Source organism: Chanodichthys erythropterus, chromosome 16 (assembly GCF_024489055.1).
Source record: "Chanodichthys erythropterus isolate Z2021 chromosome 16, ASM2448905v1, whole genome shotgun sequence".
Classification (NCBI taxonomy): Eukaryota; Metazoa; Chordata; class Actinopteri; order Cypriniformes; family Xenocyprididae; genus Chanodichthys; species Chanodichthys erythropterus.
In genome coordinates, this window is record NC_090236.1 from 26,779,530 (window position 1) to 26,793,302 (window position 13,773).

General features: G+C 36.2%; 1 protein-coding gene across 1 annotated transcript; it reads left to right on the forward strand.

Annotated features, from left to right (window-relative positions):
* The first annotated feature begins 5,355 nt into the window (after positions 1-5,355).
* On the forward strand, positions 5,356-13,500 carry csrnp1a (cysteine-serine-rich nuclear protein 1a). Its single transcript, XM_067362528.1, has 5 exons — positions 5,356-5,518; positions 8,277-8,463; positions 9,192-9,454; positions 10,722-11,018; positions 11,940-13,500. The coding sequence occupies exons 1-5, from the start codon at positions 5,474-5,476 to the stop codon at positions 12,726-12,728; spliced, it is 1,581 nt and encodes a 526-aa protein (XP_067218629.1). The 5' UTR covers positions 5,356-5,473; the 3' UTR covers positions 12,729-13,500.
* The last annotated feature ends 273 nt before the right edge of the window (positions 13,501-13,773 follow it).

The following is a 13,773-nucleotide window of genomic DNA, read 5'->3' on the forward strand; positions in this document are numbered from 1 at the left end:
TATAAGGAAAAAATGAAGGGCATTTTGTATTACAAAGGAAAACATTTTTTTTTCATGTTTTTGTGTCTTGTAAAACATTTTCTTATCACAGACTGCCTGTCATTACACATACAGTTCTCAAGTATTTGTAAAACGCATATACTTTCTTTCATTTTTCCTGTTGGTCTTAGATTACACATTGTCTATTTCTTTGTCTACAACTGTACAAAGACTTCTGGGAGTGAGAAAGGGGTGCTGTACTTCCAAACCAATGTGTAGCACTCTGGCAAACTTTTTATAGATAGTTATACTTAGAAACAGGATAAACCCAGGAGAATCCTCAGCAGCACAATGCAAATTACTAGCTGGGGCAAAGGTGTGTGTGTGTGGTTCAGGTAAACTCTACGTTATGGGGGAAAAATGTCCCCACAAAGATGGCAATATCGGAAATGATTGTCCTTGTGGGGACATTTTTTTGTTCCTCAAGAGGAAAACAGCTTGTAAATCATACTTATGTTTTTCGAAAATGTAATGTGTGTTTGTGTGTGTGTAAGGGGTCTGAGCAACAGAGGGCAAATTCAACTTTTAATTTTACACAAGAATTAATTAGGAACATATTAATTTATTACTCACGACTTTTGGTTAGTTTCTCTAAAGAATGAACTGACAACATAAATGCATATATGTAAAAAAGAGAAAATACAAAGCAATGTAAGTTTGCTTTCCATGCCCTTTTCTTACCATGTAAAGTTGCAGATTGAGTAGGACACACCTGGTTGATAAAATCATTATGACAACACAAGCAAAAGTGCAAACAAAGAGTCTTAGAGTTCAGCCTGTCTATTCAGATGGATAGATATACACCAGTAAAACAGATCCTTAGCTGTTGCTGTTGAAATGGCCAAACACAAAGGCACTGCCATTAGATTTGCATCTTAGATTTGCATTTTGTATTAAAACCTGTATCTAAAGCCAACCTGTATTTATCAGTCATTTGATTAGATGTCTTTAACTCTCCATTGCCTGAAGTCATAAACAAATAATAGCAATGGAAATGTGTCACTCAGTATTACATGCTGAATTAATGTTAGGAAGTCCAAAGCACTGTACTGTATAGACTCCCACCATGACAGCAGAGATCAGTGGAGCAGATGTGACTTTATTGGACTGAATTCAGTGAAGGGTGAGAAATTAGGCCAGAGCTTTTTGTGCTAACAGCTTTGTAAAGTTTGTCAGAATCTCCTTGTATGTAGGCCACTTCTTGACAGAAAGTGGGCCACAAGTGCTAGTGGCAGCAACCTGAGAGCAAGGGGGGGAAATGTAGGTTAACTATTACACAACAGTCGATTGCCTTGGTGAAGGGGGATAGATTGAGATTCACTGAAAAAAAAAAAAAAAACAGCATATGTTGACACAGTTTGAACACTGTGGAGAAAAAAACGAGTTTGTAACAGATGGTTATGAAATATATGAATGAGTATATAGCAGGAAAATGATTCCAATGATAACTGGTCTGCAGGTCCATTGGTGAGGGGGAAGAAAAAAAGAACTCTACTAGGTTGGCTGCAGTGATCACACTACAAAGGAGAATTTAACAGAAAACTTTATTAAAGGGATAGTTCACCCAAAAATGAAAATTTGATGTTTATCTGCTTACCCCCAGCGCATCCAAGATGTAGGTATCTTTGTTTCTTCAGTAGAACGCAAATGATGATTTTTAACTCCAACCGTTGCAGCGGGAACTTGGACTATAAGAGTAAATAAAACACGACAGACAAATCCAAATTAAACCCTGCGGCTCATGACGAGACATTGATGTCCTAAGACAAGAACCGATCGGTTTGTGCGAGAAACCGAACAGTATTTATATCATTTTTTACCTCTAAAACACCACTATGTCCAACTGCATTCATCACTCGATTCGTGAGGTCTGATCGTGCTCTGACAACGGCAGTGATGTCTTGCGCATACACTTCAATGAGAGCGAGACATCACTGCCGTTGTCAGAGCACGATCAGACCTCACAAATCGATTGATGAATGCATTATACCACTGACAGACGGCAACGGTTGGAGTTAAAAATCATAATTTGTGTTCTACTGAAGAAACAAAGTCACCTACATCTTGGATGCGCTGGGGGTAAGCAGATAAACATCAAATTTTCCTTATTGGGTGAACTATCCCTTTAACACTTAAACCAATAGCACTCAGGAGATCGCAGAGAAATACAGGAAAACACAATCACTACACATAAACAAGACCGAACAAAGAACTGAGGAAACTAAGGGCTTAAATATGCAGGGAGTTAAACTAAACAGAAACAGGTGTGTGAAACTAATTAACAACCAAAGAAACTAACTAGGAACTCAGGAAGGTAAAACAGGAACAGAACACAGTGAAAATGAAACCAAAACTGACTATACTTGTTACGGAGACACGCATGGATGAGTAATGTATGTACGCAATTTCCTGAAAAAACCATACTGACAGGTCTAAAATATAAACACACTTACCATAGTGAATCAGGGTAAGACAAAAACACATTTTGGAAGAAAGACTGATGATGTATTGACTTGTTTAAAATGTGTTAATTTCGAACAAACAATCAAAAAAAGTTACATAATGCATACATAATCTTATTTGCTAGAGGCTAAATACTCATTGGATTGAGAAATCATCAAATTCTACTTCTAATTCTACTTGTATTATGCTCAGATGTACAATTTGTGAGCTAATAACCTATTGCTTTCTCTCCACTTTAACATGCTACAGTTTATGGTCCATGCTTTGAATTGATTTGCTTATGTTGTGCAAATGCACTAAAATAAGTTGGGCAGAAACACAGCTTAGCATAAATCACATTCTCCACTTGTGGTCAGTCTCTCAGTACTGGTGATTTATGATAATTCTCAGAATAGTTCATAATAACCACATTATCTTTCATACAAAGCACTGAACCCTTCAGCATACGGATGCATTATGTTTGAAAGCTCATTCCCTAGTGTATTGTTGACATGTTTTAACCTGCTTTAATCGTCTGTGGTTCTATTGTATGTCTGTCTTACCACCAGCTAAGAAAGGGGGGTTGATGGGTGATATGTACCCTGTGGTTTCATTACCAAACAGATGGGAAATCATTGAGGTGATACAGTCAGTGTTATGTGTGTGCGAGAAGGAGAGAAAGAAAGAGTGAGAGGGAGGCACAGAGATGTTACCATCTGCCTCTGAATCCATGATGCCTGAGTCTCCTGTGATGGATGTTTCACAGTGTCATTGCCATGGAGAAGCTCTCTGGTATCCAGGGAGTGTTTCTCTAGTGATTGGCTGAGTGGCTGGAGCAGCAGTCTTCATGTTTTTCTGCTCTGCCTTTTACCTGACCCCTGTACTGCCTTTCTTTTCTTCATCAGCACAGACTTAATAAGAGAAAATAATAGAGAAGACCCATTAATCCATTTGCAGAAAGCATCAGGCTAAATAAATATGAGAGATATTAGTTGTCACAAAAGATATATCTCACTAACTATAATGTGTGTTTTCTGTGGCATTATTTTCTCATAAATGTCAGGTTGGGGCAAGTTGTCACATAAGTGATACATTTCGATATTTCTTGGTTAGAACAGTTGTTTGATATGTTGTATTTTGCCGTTTCATTAATTGTGATGTGTTTCGGAATTGTTTTAGCTGTCTATGGCACGATTGGGCAATGTTCATTCAGTGAACTGTATTTTTTTCAGAGCAATAGTTATTTAAAATTAATTTTGTTTTACAGTTTATTCTGAACAAAATTTATAGTCAAGACATTAAAGGTGCCCTAGAATTAAAAATTGAATTTACCTTGGCATAGTTGAATAAAGGTTGTGTAATAATGTTGTTTAAAAGACCTCCAAAGAACAGGCGAATCTCAACATAATACCGACTGTTATGTAACAGTCGGGGTGCACACCCCCAATATTTGCATATGCCAGCCCATGTTCCCAACATTATGAAAGGCATTAGACAAGGGCACCCAGTAACGTCTGGATGTGCACAGCTGAATCATCAGACTAGTTAAGCAAGCAAGAACAACAGTGAAAAATGGCAGATGGAGCAATAATAACTGACATGATCCATGATATTTTTAGTGATATTTGTAAATTGTCTTTCTAAATGTTTTGTTAGCATGTTGCTAATGTAGGCTACTGTTGGTTAAAGTTACCATTGTTTATTACTGTATTCGCGGAGACAAGAGCCACCGCTATTTTAATTTTTTAACACTTGCAGTCTGTATAATTCATAAACACAACTTCATTCTTTATAAATCTCTCCAACAGTGTGTAATGTTAGCTTTAGCCACGGAGCATAGCCTCAAACTCGTTCAGAATCAAATGTAAACATCCAAATAAATAATATACTCACATGACCCGAAGCATGCATGCAGCATACATGACGAACATCTTGTAAAGATCCATTTGAGGGTTATATTAGCTGTGTGAACTTTGTAAATGCACTGTATTATAGAGTCGCGAGCTCGATGGGCAGGGAGCATGAGATTTAAAGGGCCAGCAGCCCCTGAATTGGTGCATAGTTAATGATGCCCCAAAATAGGCAGCTAAAAAAATGTATTTAAAAAAGTCTATGGGGTATTTTGAGCTGGAACTTCACAGACACATTCAGGGGACACCTTAGTCTTATATTACATCTTGTAAAAAAAAACGTTCGATGGCACCTTTAAGGTTTATGCCTATAGAAACTGGCTTACAAGAATAAACCTATACCCTTAGAAATGGGCACTGCAATAAAAAGTGTGACAACTAACCATGGTCTCCCCTATTCTATATTTCTGTGGAGATTATATTGATTTAAGGAAACCATTAAACAGAAAACTTCATGTCATTATATATGAACTGTCATATGCTTTTCACAAAAGGTCGGTTCCCAAAATAAGCCCAAAATACAGTGTCCATGACATTTACATAGAACAGAACACTGACTTCCTCAATTTTAAAGTGTTCACTGAGAGAAAACAAATACAGACTTTGACAAAAAAAAAAAAACAAAAAAAAACAAAAATGGTTTTATGGTCTAAGAACTCATCTAAAACATTTTGATATTACATACTATTATTAGGAGCCTTTTGTGGCCCATGTGAGTTATATGGGTGTTCACACAAACCAAATTAAGGACATTCAGAAGCCTACATCCTCGTGTGGTGGGCAGCAGAATGATTTGGCGTCAGCTTCTGTAGTTCTTCGTCACTGACAAGTTTGTTTTGCCAGTTTCATCGTAACTGACGAGAATGACTGTTCCCATGCCCGTCAGTGAGTGTGTCTGTGTGCACGCGCTGAGCGTAATGAGTGCTGTTTTTGTCCTCATATTACTGTTTACGTCAGGCAGTGTGGGGGGAGTTTTCCACTGACGAACACAAACTCAACAACAGCTGATCTCACTGTATACGTTTATCGAGGACTAAGAAAGGGAACGTCGGTTGCTATCTTGATAACTTTTCAAGCATCGTATGGTCGTCTCTTCCACTCATGATACACAGATACACAGTTACTGGGTGAGTGTTTGATTTTGTTCAAGAATCTCTCGCAGCGCGTGAAACAATATATCAAACGCAAACACAAAATAATAGCTACAGTTTGTCTTCTAAGCGATTTAATCACTAACTACCACCGTGGACCGTATAGTTTATTGTTATGATTTGTTATTGTTGTGTTTGTTGCGGTCACTTACGTTCTTGAATATAAAGCATGACCGCGAGAAAGTCCGCAACGGAAGTTCACCAGCTGCAGAATTAAAGTGCTCGTGTGCGAAAAAAAAAAAAAGTTGCATATATTAACTCTCTTGCTATTTAAACAGCCGCTCTGCTTAGACTTTGAATTTTCTACTTAACTTTGTGCATAAAATGTCGAAAGTGGAACGGAGCTGTTTTGTAGCTACATTAGAAATGGAATAAAATGTTTGAATATCAATGATATTTGAATAACATAGCCTACAGTGCAATTATGCGCAACATGGTGAGGATTATATGAAGGATAATGATTTTGACAGAAAATAGGACTAAATGCACCTGCATGTCACGGAGTCATGTATGACTTGAGAGAAACACGTTAAGAGTGGGTTTGACTACTTTTGATGCATTCTTAAAGGTGTTTTTAGGGTGAATAAAGGTAAAGTAGGACACTTTATCTTAATAATCTGTCATTATGTGTATGTTCCTCCATTAGCCAGTAAAAAACAACATTATGCTAGTATAGAAGGACACTGAAACATCAGAAGTGGTCTCACTTTACTTGTATTTGTCCTGCTTTACAAATACATTATGCTTTTAAGTCTTCTTAGTTTGCTGCACAGTAAAGATGAGAAAAAGTGTGGTTGTTTTTGTTTGCTGTAACCTATTTTTTCCACCTGACAGCTGTCTACTTTCCCCTTTCACAGTCTACAAACTCCACCTCCTCCTTCTGTTTACATTCTAACATTCGCTTGTTCATTTGCATAGTTGTAGCCTGGCCAAATAGCTAACACTGGCAGTCCAAGAATTGATAGATTCTCTTTGGCTTTATTGTATGTGTTAGGCCAATATGTTCTTGTAATCAGCTGCCCTCCTGTCTTACCCCTACACTACATAAACATTCACACCCGCACCACATACTGTTCGCAAAAGAATAAATGAATGGTCTTGGTTTTAAGAGATCTATCACTTTGTCACAGCTTGAGGAAGCAGTTAATCATGTGTCACCACACAAGTTGATGCTGCCTTTCTTTAGAGGCGTAATTTGCTATGCAACAATTACATATGAAAGTCTTGCGCACATACTGTATGGTACAACAATCTACTTTTACAATTATGTGCAACACAAAGTTTCATTTATCTCATGCAGCTATAACCTTTTACATAGTTGACTTTGTGGCATCTGGGATTACATTGCAGGTGTTTGCATAACACTGTCCAAAGAAAGCCAGACCTGTGTGAAAGAGGTGTGAGAGAAAGTTAAGGTTGTCCAGGATACAGGCGGTGTGCACAGGGGCACATAGTGTTCTTGGCATAGGAGACATTTGTGTGGGTTGGGCTTGACTGGATGCACTTGGAACAAGAACCAGGTGATCTGTGATGCAGATTGCTCCGTCGTGCGGTGTGAGGTAGTGTTATTCGAGGTACACAGAGTTCTCTGTGTGCATGCATTAGACTGTGCTTTTTTTTCCATCGCACACCCACTCAAGCAGCTAAACTTCAGTAGAATGTGCGATTTGTGTTACGTTTCCTCTTTTGTTTTTTGCACACAGCATGCATTTAGAAGCTTTGACATTGGCAAATGCTATCATATGTTTGGGGGATTGTACAATAAAACAAGTATCAGTTTACAAATTTGGTCATGCAGTTCAGCTGAGCTGAATGTCTTAACATTTTGTTCTTGAAGTACTCAAAACATCTGAGGAATGTTAATGACTCCAGAGCGAGATAGAAGGAACCATTGATTCCCTCCAGACTTATCATTGCTTGCATAATGCACACTTATGTGTTTGCATACTCTTTCCATAATATGATTAAAAACAATGATCATTTGCCTGAGAAAGCTGCGCTTGTGATGTTGTAGTGGTTCAAGTCAAGTTTTTGTCGTATTGAGAAACCTGTTAAACAGGCTTTCGTTAAGAGTGAAGATGTGAATCTTTGGAACCGGCCTGAACAAGAGAGAGGTGTCCAGTTGCTGCTGGTTAGGATTTGTATGCTAATGGTTACCAAACATCCACAAATTCTATTTTCAGACTTGATATACAAAAAAAAAGTGACATGATGGCTTATTTTATGACCTGTTTATGGAAAAACACTTTTAAAAAGCAATTCATACATAAAATGACTTGAATACACTTCTTCTATGGTGATCATGTTTAAATTAAAATTCATTTTTATGTTTTGTAGGTAGGCAAACTGTATCCGTCCTTATATAATGAAGAAATCCATCATTAAAAAATTAAATAAAAATAAATAAATCACAGCTTATTACATAATTAATGATTTTTAATATTTGTAAAACAATACTCTTTGCCCTGAAAAATAAATGTATATACTTTTTGAAAATAATAATAAAGATGTATTTATTTGTTTGTAAGATGTAATATATGTTATTTTGTTTAGAATCAATGAATTGAATTTTTCCTTGAAACTGGAAAAATTTATAAGAACTTGGCACATAAACTAGATTTTTCCTTGTTGTTATCATGAACATTTTCCATTGACCCATTTGCTAATATCTACTTTTCAAATGATTGATACATATGTAAAATTATGCTTTAATTTCTCCTATATAATTTGACAGATCGCCATGACTACATCACAGCGTGGGGGTTTAAAGAGAAAATATGGTTTCCCAGATGAGGATGCCGTTTACTCTTCCTCATCCCCCTCATCACACTCTGAATGGGACTCTGATGAAGACAGCCCCCAAACTGATAGTGTGGACTTTGGGCATTTTGGCTCTTTCTCTTCAAGCCATCACATGCCAAGTGAGTCACGCATAGTAACTGTGCATTTTTTCAAACGATGCAAACCAACAGTTGTCACCTCCAGTGTGTTTAAACACACATAAGGAGGTGTCTTGTTATCTGACCACAGCATTATTGTGCAGCGCACATGATAAGAAGAGAAACAGACAGTTGTTTATCACAAGATGTTGTGCACAGTCACCCTAAGTCATTTTAAACCCACAAACCAAGCACACCAATTATCAAGCCATAATCAGTTACACCATCCTGACTGGGAAAGCGCCTATCTGTAAGTGTTTTCCTTTGCAGGTAATACTATGAGATTATGTTGTCTGTCTGTGTGCCCGGACATGCCTGGATCACTGTGTTTTTCATTGTTGATTTACAGTGAAAACTGCAAGTAAAGTGCTGCAAATAAAGCTAATTTATCAAGAGCTACTACAGTGCAAACACATCTGACGCACAACCTCATCCCATTATCCTCATTCAGAGAGTGAAACTGGCATTGCAAATAAACACTTAGATCTGAATGGCACATGTTCTAAACATTGCATTCTTGAAGAAAGACATTGTTCCTTTTAGAACTGAATATGTAAAATGATCAGATCACTGTTATTATTTCCTTATTGTCTCATTAATGTAAGTTCAGTTTACTTGTTGACAGATCTGACTCAGCTGCCCTCTAGTGGCAACTGCAACAGTCACAGCTAGCATAAAATAATGAACACATTTTGTTTTTTTACTTTCAGTTTCATCCATCCTGAAGAAGACAAAAGATACTCAATCCAAAGGCAGTATTCGGTTTGGCCTGGTTACAGTGTTCCTCTTCCAGCGCTGTCAAGGGTTCAGCAGTGTGCCCAGCCATGGTGGCTGCACACTAGGCATGGTTAGACGGCACGCTGCCCTTCAGAAGTTCACCCTGGCGGAGCACGCGGAAGAGCAGGAGCGTTTGCGAATGGAGAGACTCCGCAAGCGGCTCCAAGAGGAGAGGCTGGAGGCCTTGAGACAGAAGGTGAGATGGTTTTTTTCAAATATCCAAAAACAATATATGATGTTTTATTAACAATGTTCGGGAGGAGCATGTTCAGATGATATACCAATCAACATGAGAGGAGGCTTGTATTTTTATATATATATATATATATATATATATATATATATATATATATATATATATATATATATATATATATATATATATAATACAACAAAGTCTCTTATGCTCATTAAGGCTGCATTTATTTCATAATAAATATTGTGAAATATTATTACAATTTAAAATTACGGTTTTCTATTTTAATATACTTTAAAATATAATTTATTTCTGTGATGCAAAGCTGAATTTTCAGCATCATTACTCAAGTCTTCAGTGACACATGATCCTTCAGAAATCATTCTAATATGCTAATTTGCTATTCAGTTATTATCAATGTTGAAAACAGTTGTGTTGCTTAATATTTCTTTAGAACCTGTGATACTTTTTTCAGGATTCATTGATGAATAAAATGTTAAAAAGAACAGCATTTATTCAAAATATAAATCTTTTCTAACAATATAAATCTTTACTATCACTTTTTATCAATTTAACACATCCATGCTGAATAAAAGTATTATTTTCTTTCAAAAAAAGAAAGAAAAACAATTACTGACCCCAAACTTTTGAACGGTAGTGTATATTGTTACAAAAGATTTCTATTTTAAATAAATGCTGATATTTTTTGATATTCTTGTTTTTATTCATCAAAGAATCCTGAAAAAGTATTATAAAATATATTAATATATTATAAAATAATATTAAGCAGCACAACTGTTTCCAACATTGATAATAAATCATCATATTACAATGATTTCTGAAGGATCATGTGACACTGAAGACTGGAGTAATGATGCTGAAAATTCAGCTTTGCATCACAGAAATAAATTATATTTTAAAATATATTAAAATAGAAAACTGTAATTTTAAATTGTAATATTTCACAATATTATTGTTTTTTCTGTATTTATTATGAAAAGTAGTAATGTTTCCAAACGTTTGACTGGTAGTGTGTGTGTGTGTGTGTATATATATATATATATATATATATATATAATTGACTTACCTCTTTCCCAGCATCCCTCCACCACCCCAACTCTTCACTCTCAATTGTTCCTATCCCAGTCAGGGATATGGGGGGAGTACTCTGGGTTTGGGCCAAAATTTTGAGCTGGGAGCCAAATATTTAATCTATCCAGTTATATTTAAGTGTGAACTCATGAACTTTTTTTTTTTTTTTTTATAGCTGATCAGCAGTGGGACTCTCTCAGTGACAGAAGCAGCCAGCTTGACAGTGAATGATGTCCCAGATGAAGATGACGATCTCAGTAGCGCAAAGCTCAAGGATATGGGATCCCTCCGTCCTTATTCTTCCAAACGCAGACGTGCGTTATTGAGGGCAGCAGGAGTTGTGCGAATCGACCGGGAGGAGAAGAGGCAGCTGCAGGAACTGCGGCGATGGAGGGAAGACTGTGGATGCCACTGCCAGGGCTTCTGCGAGCCGGAGACCTGCGCCTGCAGCCAGGCTGGCATCAAGTGCCAAGTAATTATAAATTAATTAATTAATTTTATATTTTTCATTAATGATGGTGCCTAATTATTATTATTTTTTTTGGGGATATTTTGTTGCTCACAGGATTTTTCAGAATATTTAATGGAGTTCTCTACTGTATTTAATTTGGATATCAACTTTGTCTCAGATATAAATTAGACCTAAATGAGACAATTTTTGGCGTACAGTACAAGTCGAGAGCTATGAATGTGGATGGCATAGCTCAGATAATTTGGTCTTAGTAGTACACTACTGTTCAAAAGTAAGATTAAGTAAGTTAGTATTTTTGAAAGAAGTCTCTTATGCTCACCAAGGCTGCATTTATTTGATCAAAAATACAACGAAACAGTAATGCTGTGAAATATTATTACAATCTAAATGAACCGTTTTCTATTTTAATATATTGTAAAATGTAATTTATTCCTGTGATCAAAGCTGAATTTTCAGCATCATTACTCCAGTCTTCAGTGTCACATGATCCTTCAGAAATCATTCTAATATGCTGATTTGCTGCTCAAGAAACATTTCTTATTATTATCAATCTTGAAAACAGTTTAATACTTTTGTGGAAACCATGATACTTTTTTCCAAGATCCTTTGATGAATAGAAAATTCAAAAGATCAGCTTTTATATAAACATTAAAAATGTCTTTACTATCACTTTTGATCATTATAATGCATCCTTGCTGAATAAAGGTGTTCATTTCTTTAAAAAAATTAAAAAATATTTGAATTCATAATGAAATCTTTTGGAGACAGAAAAAATCTTCATTTGATCTCCAACTAGTCTCATTGAGATACTGAATAGATCTTATCCATGATGGTTCTTTCCTACAGACACTGGAGCAGTTGTGAGAATTGAAGTTGTGCTGTCGTATTGGTTGTTTTTTGATAAATGTAATCTGTTAACAGATGGATCGCTCCAATTTTCCTTGTGGATGTTCAAAGGAATGCTGTGGGAATCCTGCAGGCCGAGTTGAGTTTAACTCTAGTCGTGTACGGAGCCACTATATCCACACACACATGAAGCTGAAGCTGGAAAAGAGGCTGCTCAATGACAACAGAGTGATCGCCACTGAGCAACAATCAATAGCGAGGAACAGAGTCATCACATTTCCAGTAGAAAAAGACTCTTCCTCGTTCCACCTGAGCAGGCAGGGAGACAACAGCTGGAGCAGTGACATGACTGACAACTCCTGCTCTTCTTCTCTGAGTCTGGACTCTGAGACAGATGGAAAGCCTTCCTCTGAGCGACCCACGCTAAACGTGGATGACACAGGACTCGCTCGCATTCTCAGTTTTTCTGATTCTGATGGAGAGGGATGTCCGTATTTGTCCACAGAAGCTGCTGGTGCCACATCCACAAAGGAAAGCAGCACTAGTACATCTCAATTGGAGTATCTGGATGAAAATGCTAATCAGGCCACCATGGAATGTGTAAACGACACCTTTGACATCCCCAATACACCTTCTGCATCTCCGGATCACACCGTAAACTGTTACATGGACCTCAGTCTGTCCTCAGACTCTGACCTGGTCTTTTTTGACACTTTTCTTGAGTATGGTCCAAGCCACAATCAGTTTAAAGTGTACAGTCACATGGACTACATCTCACACCTCCAGTTCCCCCGTTGTCCCAGTCCTGCTCAAATTGAGGACTCGGGAGTCAATCTTCTGGAATCTCTTGTAGGAATTTCTTAATAGGGATCAGAGCAGAACAGTATTTTTACTGATGTTTTAAAGATGAACAAGCCTTGTTCATTTACAGTTGTACAGCATGATTTAATCTCATATACTATGAGATAAACTGTAAATAACTTCTGAATTTAAGGATATTCCTTATAAATATATTTTATGATTTTAATATAGTCTGTAACCGTTCATGACTATAGTGTCAATACAGTTAAACCACTCAGCCTAAATCTGTGTAGCATCATGAGTTACTTTGTTGCCAAAAAACTTGGAGAGTTTGTACATTAATTTCAGGTCAGATTTTATATTTATACTTCATAAACTAATGGCTTGATTACCATTTTATAAGGTCTCGAATAAACCCCATTGCAGTAAAGAAAGTTTTACTGTTAAATGTTTACCTATAAAAGTCTATTCATATTTATTTCTCAAATGTGTTTTGCTTTAAGTGATCATGTATGTGAATCAAAGTTTTGTTTTTGTGTAGCACAGTAATTGTATTTGTTAGTGCTTCGAATGAGCTCTAAACGTCAAAATGCCATTTTCATGTTTCATGTAGGTCTTCTCATTTCAAGGGCCAGCATGCCTTAATGTTTTTCACTTGAAAGAATGACTTGTAATATATAAAGAAATTCTGGCTACATTTGCTTTGAGAATAGTTCATTCATCAGTGGTATGCCTACTCTGTATTTACTTTGATGAATGTTTTTGGACATTTTTTAAATATGTCCAGCTTTCTTTTCTGTGGAATAACTCATCTTAATAAAATTTTCACATAACTAATGAGAAATGCTGATTTACATGAAAGAAAAAGAACTTGAAAACTGCCTTATTGACAATACACAATAACATTATGGAAGATAATGAAATCTGTTATAACAAGGCATTATTGAGCAAATTCCAGTACTCTTAAGATATTACAATTGTTTATATATATATATATATATATATATATATATATATATATAGATATAGATATATATATATATATATATATATATATATATATATATATATATATATATTATCTATTTCCAAAAATTGACATAAATTT